Source organism: Carlito syrichta, unplaced genomic scaffold (assembly GCF_000164805.1).
Source record: "Carlito syrichta isolate Samal-C Ts95f unplaced genomic scaffold, Tarsius_syrichta-2.0.1 Scaffold303151, whole genome shotgun sequence".
Taxonomy (NCBI): domain Eukaryota; kingdom Metazoa; phylum Chordata; class Mammalia; order Primates; family Tarsiidae; genus Carlito; species Carlito syrichta.
The window spans coordinates 23,176-33,950 of NW_007247247.1; the positions used below are offsets into that span (position 1 = coordinate 23,176).

General features: G+C 46.7%; 1 protein-coding gene across 2 annotated transcripts in view; it reads left to right on the forward strand.

Moving 5' to 3' along the window:
- The window catches only part of TCHP (trichoplein keratin filament binding), a 12,854-nt gene extending 8,742 nt beyond the window's left edge, over positions 1 to 4,112 (forward strand). For both annotated transcript variants that reach the window (XM_008057880.1, XM_008057881.1), the window contains exons 10-12: positions 750 to 935; positions 1,450 to 1,593; positions 2,624 to 4,112. In XM_008057880.1, coding sequence (XP_008056071.1) covers positions 750 to 935; positions 1,450 to 1,593; positions 2,624 to 2,656 — 363 coding nt within the window. In that variant the 3' untranslated portion in view covers positions 2,657 to 4,112. The remainder of the gene's footprint in view (positions 1 to 749; positions 936 to 1,449; positions 1,594 to 2,623) is intronic.
- The last annotated feature ends 6,663 nt before the right edge of the window (positions 4,113 to 10,775 follow it).

Genomic DNA, 10,775 nt, shown 5'->3' on the forward strand with positions numbered 1-10,775 from the left:
ACTCAAAAAAAAAAAAAAAAAGTTTAATGAGAAATTAGATGTCATGTCTCTCAGTATGCTACATTTTGGAATCCATGGGAAATCTGGTCCCAATTGGTGATTTTTCTCTTTTGTAAATGCAAATATTCTCCAGTGGCTTTTGATTTTTCCATGTAAACTTCCCTCCTGGTTGTGGCCACTTTATGTGTCATCTCCCCCAACCCCTACCCCAGTGTAACTGTGAGGTGGCTTCCTGCCTTCTCAGTTCCTGACTCTTGACGTTGTTACGGGCTGGTGGTGTGGCATCACACTGCTTTGGGGCCAGGTTTCCAAGACAGCAGGTTTCTGCTCTGATAGTAAATTTCAATCTAAAGGTGTAGGGGGATGGCCCAGACTCTACCTCTGGTCATTTGTGTGGCTTGTGGTTTTTCTTCTGTTTTTCAGAACCCACTAATTGGGGGTGAGTCTCACCTTGCTGCGTCCCTGACTCCTTTGATCTCTTTGGTGCTCAGCTGTCTCTCCATAGCACACAGTCGGAATATATTTTGTGTGTTTGGGGTGTGTGGGAAATGCCTCTTGCATATTGGCAAACGTGGCTGACACTGATCAGACTGAAGTCTGCAGTCTGTGCCTACCTCTCTGTGTGGTGTATTTAGGCCTGAGGCCCAAGGGTTAAGCTGGGTTTCAGTGCAGCTGCAGCCTGTCAAAGGCTTGTAGAATGGGTATCTGAGTTGAACTAAAATCTTTCTTTTGCTTTCTGCTGAGAATAGGTTCTGACCGGGAGGCAGCAACAAATACAAGAGAAGATTGAACAAAACCGACGGGCACAAGAGGAATCCCTAAAACACAGGGAGCAACTCATTCGAAGTCTTGAGGAAGCAAGAGAGTCAGCTCGTCGCGAAAAAGAGGAGAGCGAAGAGCTGAAATCAGCCAGGAAGCAGGAGCTGGAAGCCCAGGTGGGGTTGATCCCATGAGCAGGAGGCAGCCTGGGCAAGGGGCATGAGAGCCAGGAGGAAGCAGGCCCTGTGGGGTTCTTGCATTGTCGTAGGGGCATACTCAGAGGCTGTCCTTCCAGTTCCAGGGCACGCTCCATTCCCAGGCCTCCAGCTTTTATGGGCACGAGGCTGCCATTACTGCCTGGCCTTTCTTTATCCCATCTGCTTCTGCAAGCAGTTGGCTTACTGGGCCCAGTTCCCTGTTTATTCCATTCAGTACCCGACAGGTAACACAAAATGGTCTTCCAAACACATGGCCTTATCCCGAGCTCTAGCAAGGCATGTGGTGCCACACTTAACAGCCTCTCCCATCCCCTGGTCCCATTCCTGCTCACTGGTATTGCCGTTGCTGTTACTTAGCTCTGGCTCTCCAGTCCCGTGCGGGCCACAGGCTTCCCTTCCTGATCAGAGGCAGGACTTTGCACTTGTCTCAGGGTGGGCCTTGTCTCAGGGTGACTTGGCTCTTGGTGCCCAGGTTGCAGAGCGCCAGCTGCAGGCATGGGAAGAGGACCAGCAGGAGGAGGAGGAAGAGGAGGAGGTCAGGCAGGCAGAGCAACTCACTGACGCCCTGCTGCAGCAGGAGGTGACGACGATGGCTGAGCAGGGCTACCGACCCAAGGTAGGGCGCCTGTCACCATAGCCGAGCCACATGCAGGCTGGGCCTGCTTCTACAGCCAGTCCGTCACCCTGTGCTCACCTCTGTTCTCTGGCTGGCCTGGGTTTTCCCTTGCTCCTCTTCTCCTGTAGTTCTCTCTTTTCTGACTAGTGGGGAACCTCGACACAGGGTCTGTTTCAGTCCTTGCCTGGGCCTCAGACAACCCTCAGGTTGATCTTGCCCTGTGTTCTGCCTGCTAAACTGCATGCCTGTCTACCCTGTTTGGGGATAGAGAGCAACCTAAGAAGAGCTGTGGCCACAGCTTGTGAGGGGCAACAGAGCAGTGGGTCTTGTCCAGCTGTTGAGACCATGGAGCCAGGTGAACAGGAGGCCCATCTCCCTCCCTCCCTCCTCCCCCTCTGTCTCATCCTATCCTCCCTTCTGTGTGTGTGTCTTTCCTTCCCTGTCTCTCAGAGTGACCCTCCTGTGCAGGGTACCACAGGGAGCACAGAGAAGCAAAGGCTGCCACCCCAGCACTGAGGGAGCTGATGACCGAAGCACCCTGGTGCTGACTGAGGGCCTGGCAGGCATATTATCTCTGCCCTCCTTTTCCCAGGGCTCCCCTGGCCACTTGGTGCTCTAAAGAGCATTCCCTGGGACACATGCTGCAAAAGAGAAGCCTGGCTCCCTCATGGCTAGATAACTCTGGGAAACCAAGTGAGGCAAAATTAGAGCAGCTACCGCATTTGACTTAGAATGTTAACATCCTGACATGTGTGACTCTCGGAGGTGCAGGGAACAGCATTTTCTAAACTCATTTGACCATGGTTCAGTGAGTGTTTCAGAATCACAGTTTCACAGAGCATATGTGAAAGTTCCTTGGGCTGGTACTTAAAAAAAAAAAATTATAAGGTGCCTAATTTGTGGTTTAGGGTCAAACTTTTTCACCTGTAATGGGAATGACCATTTATATTGTGCTTTTACTTCTTACTTAAAACGAGGTTAACTTCCAATGCTCCAGCAACTGATCAGTCTTGTTTTCTTTCTTTCTCAGCCTTATGGACATCCTAGAATTGCTTGGAACTGACTTCATTGGTAGTGTAAGCACAGAGAACAAGGGATGCCGAGGGCTTTGGCTGCCAGACAGGGTTTCAGTGTTCTGTTGCAGTCATTGTTCCAGGCACTGTCACATAGTTTGGTGGTGCCCAGTCTGGTATGTGATTAAAAGCTTCAAGGGCTTGGCAGGATGTTAAGGTGTTATAGATATGCAGCTGCTGGTGAAGGCCCTTTTCTGCCTTTCTTATCTGAGAAAGGGTATTTTGTAGGAACATGTTTACTGTAATACATTATAATGTAATCATAATTATAACATTTTAAATGCTGTAAGATTCTAGGTCAGTACAAAGAGCCACAGGTGGTATCCCATGATTGGGTATATAACTGTCAGCCTCCAGTCAAGACTAGCTAGAGAGATGAGGGAACTTTTTCAGTTTCTAAAATTGTTGTTTAAATTTAACTTTATTTTTTTGGAAACAAACTTACAGTTCTTGGTGCAGCTTATTTCAGGGTTTATTAATTTGGTGGCTCCCAAAGGATCACGTCTTTTGTGTTCTTGAAGAAAAGAACTACTAGCAAATTAGAACCCTGGAACAATCTAATGTGGTCCATGAATGTTTTCTGAGAAGGTGGCAAGTAATGAGTCTTTTCTCCTTCAGAAAGCATTTTGGTAGAATTAACATAGAGCATTGTGTGTGGGTGAGTGATCCCAATATGTATGTTGCCCAGCCTCAAAAGGGACCTCAAACTAGGGGTGGGATGGTGGTGCATGCCTATAGTCCCAGCTACTTGGGAGGGAGGGTGAGCTAGAAGGATCCCTTGAGCTCAGGAGTTACAGACTGGGCAATGTAGTGAGATCCTGTTTCTTTAAAAACAAAAAGAAAGGCTGGCTAACCTTTTAAAGGCAGGGGCGTGACACTTGGGACCTCTGGTGTCTTGGGAAGGTCTTGGGTACATGTAGCCTTCTGAAATTTTTGTGCCCAGAGAAATAGGCACTAAACTTGAAAAAATAGATTAGACTCAGAACCACAGATGGACCCAATGTTTATCTCTCATCATTCTGTCAATGTGATACAGTTCTAGATTAATCTTTACAAATAACTGCAAGTTCCTTGCATCAATAATCATATTTTAATGACTTATTTTTTTTCCATGCTCTTCCTCTGAGGTTTCAGTTTTCATTACATTGTGTTCAAGATTTCATAACTCAGTAAATTACAGCTAATTAATGGGCATTGTTCCAAGGTTGTTAAAAACCAGAGCTTATTAAAAATTCCTGAGTATAAGGGCTGCATTGCCTTTCACTCCATTGTGAGCTGCAAACCATGTCCTTAATCTGTTTTTCATTTAAGTCCTGGGATTCTTTGGATATGATCTCCTGAGTACCACTTTCATCATGCATGCTTATATTTATTTCCCCATTTCAGATGTGTATTAATTGTTCTGGTTTGATTCAGACATGTATTAAAAGTTCTGGTTTGACAGCATTTCTTCCAGACTTTGTTACTGTTTCTCTTATTTATTGCTGCAAAGTAAGTTGCTAGTGATAGATTTTAACTGATTTAATTCACATGTCCTGTAGGTTTGGATATTTCCTATGCCTGGTCATATTTTATAGGTTATGCTTTTTCTTGTGAAAGTGGTACTCTCTCCCCTTTTACTTCCATTGGAACCATAGAGAATTATTAGCAATCTAGATAGTGCTGTGTCTGTACTCCAGGATAAACTCCATGTGAACAGAATGCCTGGTAGACAGGCACTGCAATACTTACTGAAGAAATAATTTTATTTTAATTTTTTGCTTATGAAGCCTGGTGGTTATCTTCCTTTTTGGCATTATAAATATGCTGCACTGATATATTTAAATGTTTCTGTTTTAAACTGGGCCAGAATCTTTGTTTTCTAATTTAGAGCTTCCACTCTCCTACTGTTTCTGTTTATGGCCCATATGCCTCATATGTATTTTGATTGTGTTGTAGTTACAAATACATATATTGGCTTTATTGTTTCTAAGCATTTTTTCTATTTACTTAGATCACTTTTTGGCAGATTTTTCTACAAAGGCCAATCCCTGTACTACAGAAGATGCCGAAGCTACTACTCTAAAAGGACTTTAAAAAAAAAAAAGGAATGTGTTTGTCCAAGTTTATGAGAATAATGTCATGTAAAAGGACTACTGAAATGTAAATGATGACTTTTACGCCTTTCTGCCCCTCAGTTAGCACACATTCTCTCTAGGGAAAGTACAGTGCTAGGCCTGGGGAAGTCACATAACTGACCAAGAACAGGGACAGGAGTCAGGCACTAGAATCAGTCAGACCCATGGAGGACAGATGGCGCTGGCTGGCATGGCCTGTTGTAACTCAGGGAGCTGAAGGGGCCTTTGTGCGACAAATGTAGTCTGTACATTCTTTTTTTTTTTTTTGAGTTGGAATCTCACTCGGCCGCCACAGCCTCAACCTGCTGGGCTCCGGCGATCCTTCTGCCTCAGCCTTCCGAGTAGCCGGAATTACAGGCATGCGCTACCACGCCCGGCTGATTTTTTTTTTATTTATTGTAGAGATGAGGTCTCGCTGCCCAGGCAGGTCTCGAACCCACGGGCTCAGGCAATCCACTCACCTCAGCCTCCCAAAGGCGCGGGATTACAAGCTGAGCCACCAAGCCCGGCTAGTCTGTACGTTCTTAATTCTTTATGGATATAATGAATATTTTTCATCATCTGGGTTTTTAAGGTAGTTTTCAGTGTTCATAAAATATAGAGCATCATTTAAGAGATACTGTAAAGGCTTTAAAAATATTGACCCTAGCAGTTTTTTTTTTTTTTTTGAGTTGGAGTCTCACTCTGTTGCCCAGACTGGAGTGTAGTGGCATGCTTCCAGGCACCACAGCCTCGACCTGCGGGGCTCAGACGATCCTTCCACCTCAGCCTTCCAAGTAGCCGGAACTATAGGTGCGTACTACCACGCCCAGCTAATTTTTTGATTTATCGTAGAGATGAGGTCTCACCATGTTGTCCAGGCTGGTCTCAAACCCACGGGCTCAAGCCATCCTCTCACCTTGGCCTCCCAAGTGCTGGGATGACAGGCTTGAGACACTGCGCCTGGCTGGCCCTAGCAGTTCTGGGTGAACTTCACTAACTTCAGTCATGAAGCCACTGGAATTTGATTTTAGGGAGCTTATTTATTAGGTATCACAATGTCTTTATTTTAGAGGGACATTTACTGTGTGACTTAATATTATGATTACCCTAAAAACAATGTCTACCTCAAAGAATATATGTGGGGTTTTTTCCAACATGTAGCTGCAGTTTCTTTTCACTTCTGTACATAGTTGACTGGTAAATATACTGGAACTTGCTTTCCAGTTTTTTCTGTCAGGAGTTTCTGGAAACTTATACAACTGTCTTAGCTTCTAGTGCACACATTCCAGGTGACCTCTAGAGAAGTAGGGGCTGCTTTTGGTTTGTCTTTTTTTTTTTTCTTTTTTGAGTCGGAGTCTCACTCCATCGCCCAGGCTGGAGTGCAGTGGCACACACACTCACAACCACCCAGTGTTGAACTTCAGGGCTCCAGCGATCCTTCCACCTCAGACTTCCAAGTAGCCAGAACTACAGACATGTGCTATCATGCCCAGCTAATTTTTGACTTATTGTAGAAACAAGGTCTTGCCAAGTTGCCCAGGCTGGTCTCAAACCTGCAGGCTCGCAATCCTCTCACCTCGGCCTCCCAAAGTGCTGGGATTACAGGCTGAGCTACCGAGCCCAGCTAGGGACCACTTTCAACACTACAGAGATCAGGATCACGATGGAAAGGTCTGGCTTTCTGTCTGAAGACTGCAGCTCCCTTTTGAACACCCAGTCTTCCAGTCTTTACCTGTCGGGGTTGCTGATCCAAAGGGGTTCTCTGGGCACCTTTGCAATTACTGTTCCTCTGCCAGTCATAACCAAGGTGTGCCAGCCTTGTAGGCCCAGGCATCCTCCCCACACAGGCCCTCCTAGGTGATGTGGGCCAGGCCTTGGCTTCCAGTGCTGCCTCCACATCAGTGACTCCTGGATCTGTAGCTTTCGTCCAGACTCTTGTATCCCCGTCGCTCTGGCATCCCTGCTGTGTCTCAAAGGCGCCTCAGGCTCAGCACAACTAAGACTAATCAAGTGATCTTCCCCAAACCCCCATCAAAAAACCGCTGGACCCATCTGGCCTCCAGTTCTGTCAGTTTAAATGAATGGTGACAGCATCCATCCTGCCACCTGCTAAGGCCAAGACCTAGAGTACCAAGTCCTGCTGCCGACCTGAGTCTCCAAGGCTATCTGTGTTGTTCCCTCTTGTGACCATCTTTGACGGCTACCCTGACTTCTATCTGAAGTCACTGTTCCAGGTCACTTTTTCTTCATCCTGCTGTCAGCTCTTTTACAAAGATACCTGAAATAAAAATCTTCCATCTTCCCTAGTGGCCTCCCACTGCACTTAGGACAAGAGCTAATTTCTTTCTTGGCCTACAAGACCCATACTGACTGGCCCTGAAGAAGCTCTACTGGATTGCAGCCTGCTGCCTCCTGGCCCAGGATATGCAGAGATGTCAGATTGGTGCAGAGGTGCTGTGCACAGCATAAGTTACGGTAGCAGAATCTGACAACCTGGCTAGCATCAGGAGGCTGTTTTGAGTTTGGGAGGCTTTGTGGTGCATTAAAATGGGATGGAAAGTTTAAAAACTTAAACTTCTGGAGAAACATTCCTGCTGTGTGAAAAAATTGTTTAAAAGCAATATTTACATAATGTCAATTTTAAGGAAATAAAATGTTCCTTGTGGTTATTTCTAACATTTGGGAGGAGTATTTTTTGGGTGCTTTTCACTCAATTTTCCCCAGTGCCAACATCTTACATTACTTGTACAGTACCAGACTTGACACTGATATCTATATAGTCACAGGCATTATTCAGATAACATGGGTGTATGTGCACTCGTATGTGTGGCTCTTTGCCATCTTATCACGTGTATGGGTTCATGTGACGATGATGAAGACATAGAACTGTCATCACAGCAGTCTCCCTCGTGCTGCCCCTTTTGAGTTTTTACAGAGAACATTCTAACCTATGAAATGAGGGGAAATGTTATGTTTGAAATAAAGCAAAAAGGCAAGTATGGGAAATAATTAACAAGCTACAAGATAAACCTGAACCAAACAATCTAGCAGCTATTCCTTAAGGAGATATTTCTCAACCCCAGCAGAGAAAATGAAGGACCCAGTCCCAATTATGGGGGCGTTCCCGTAGGGCTAAATCTTAGTCTCTGAGGCCCCCTTTCAGACCCCTGTCTCTGAACGAGTTGGATGAGCATTATGCTGAGTGCAAAATGCCCATCTCAAAGGTCCACTGCTGAAAGGACAGAATTATAGAGACAGAATAGACATGTGGTTGCTGGGGACTGTGTGTGATTCTAAAGGGACAGCACTGGGGACAGAGTAGGTCTGTATCTTCATTATGGTTAACGGAACCCATGCCTGTAGTAAGATGGCATAGGACTACACATATATACATGGGTGCATATAAAATCAGTGTTACCTGGATAAGTCCTGTGATTGTACCAGTATCAGTGTCAATTCTGATATCATGCCACTGTCATATAAGATGTTACCACTGGAGCCTGGTGTGGTGGCTCACACTGTAATCCCAACACTTTGAGAGGTCAAGGCAGGAGGATTGCTTGGGCCCAGGAGTTCAAGGCCAGCTGGGCAACACAGACCTTGTCTCTACAAAAAAAAAAATCAAAAAAATTAGCTGGGCGTGGTGGAGCTTGCCTATAGTCCCAGCTACTCCAGAAGCTGAGGCAGAAGGATTGACTGGGCCTAGGAGGTCAAGGCTGTCATAAGTTGTGATCCAGCAGTGTGAGACAAAGTAAGACCCCAACTCAAAAAATTTAAAAAAACCAAAACCATCTTTAAAAGATACCTCGGAGTATCCTAGATGGTCTCCTACACCGCCCCACACACAAACTCATTAGATGGACAAAATTAAAACGGATTGCACCAGTGTTGAAGAAGATGTGGTACAGTAGGAAATTTCCTACCCTACCCTGCTGGTCCAGCACTTTGGAGAACAGTGTGGACACTCACAGCTTTGGGGAGGCACACATTGATCCCAGAGATCCATCTCTACATATACCATACAGAAAAATAGCCATACGTGCACCAAAAGACATAATTTTCATAGCAGCTTTACTCATAAGAACCGAAAACTAAAATGAGCTCAAATGGCCATCAGTAAAACGTTATATTGTGGTGCATTTGTTCAACAAGTGCTACACAGCATTGAAAATGAACCAACCACACACATTGGCCCAGTTGAAAGAATACATCGTAGGGTTCCATTTACATGTCCAAAAACAGGCACACTACGCTGTTATTTAGGGATGCACACAAAGTTGCAGTTCAACTAAATGCAAGGGAGCGAAGTCTAGGGCGGGGGGAGGGAGGTGGGCATGAGGACTTCCAAGAGAAAGGTGCTGTTCTGTTTCTCAGCCTGGTGGTGGTTACACAAGTGGCCATGTTACCATGCTGCAGTTAGTCAGACATATTTGTGGGTCCATAGCTCACAGTAAGATTGAAAGTGCACTCGGGCCCAGAAGTGTTGGGGAAGCTGGCCTAGTGCTTAGTCCTGGTGCCCACCACTTGGCAGATGGGCGTCCCCTCTTGGGTCCAGTTCTTCATCTGTGAAATGTGGGAGAGGGTTATGTGAGGGTGCAATAAGATACAGAAAGCACAAAGCTCAGAAGGACCTATTCTTGCCAAGAGAATGCTCCCCAGGAAACCACCTGCTCGTGGCAGAATCAGCCATGATGGCCGCTGGACTCGGGCAGGGTTTCCATTGTTTTAACCAGAAATGGGTCAGGCTCCATCTGTGTGCTTCATTCCCCAGCACTGATTCAGAGGCTTCCTCCCACCCTTGGCTGGGGCCTCTCTCCCAACTTGGGAATGGGGTGAGTGGCCCACGCCATGCCCTGAAGGGAGTCCTTCCAGCTACAGGCACAGGGCACTCCTTCCAGAATGGGTAAGTGAGTGTGCTTGTGGAATCTGTGAGGTCCTCGAATTCTTCCAGCCGATGAGCTGGAGAACATCCCCCACATAGAGGTCAGAGTCTTACTGAGCAATGGTTACTGAATATCTCAATTTGAAACACACAGGAGAGAAATATTTGCGGCAAAAATAAGGAATTGGAAAGCAAAACACAAAACCAGCCACCCAGGCTGTGTGCCTTTAAGCCTCCACCCAGGGCAAGCAGAGGACCACACAGCGAGCAGTACTTACCCCGAGCCCCCTGCTCTGACCCTCACAGGAAAAAGGAATGGGAGGAGATGGGAACCCAGGGTCTGCCCCCTGCCCCCGCCATCTGCCAGGGCCGTGGTCACTCCTTACTCTCCTGGTTCCAGAAGGCCTGCCATCCTCGGCCTGGATGTGCTGCTGTGCCAGCAGAGCCCCATGGCTAAGAGCACAGGCTCCATGCTCTGACTCGCTCCACCACTAGCCGGTCTCTGAGGGCCCAGTCTGTTTCCTCACCTGCAAAGTGGGAGTTTCAATCTCTACTTTATGAGATTGCTCGATAATTAACTGAAAACTGTAGAGCAGGGGTCCCCAGCCCCCAGGCTGCAGGCTGGCACCGGTCCATGGCCTGCTAGGAACTGGGCGGCATCCCAGGAGGTGAGTGAAGGGCTGAGCGAGCAAGGCCTCATCTGCATTCACAGCCACTCCCCATTGCTTGCATTACCGCCTGGGCTCCGCCTCCTATCACATAGGGATTAGAGTCTCACAGGAGCATGAACCCCATTGTGAGTTGTGCGTGCCCCAGATCTAGGATGCCCACTCCTTATGAGACTCTAATGCCTGATGATCTGAGGTGGAGCTGAGGCATTAATGCTAGCGCTGGGGAGCGGCTGCAAACATGAGCAGTGAGGTTTGACTGCATAGAGACCATCATAAGTCAATTGCTTGCAGACTCATATCAAAACCCGGTCAGTGAGTGGCGCATGAATGGATGTACTTCAATTGTACAGCTGCATTTAAGTCAGAATTTGACACTTATTTTAGTCTGCACACAGCCTGCTATTCTTTATTTACCATTTCCATCCACGCCTCTTTTTTAATGGTGAGTTGTATAATT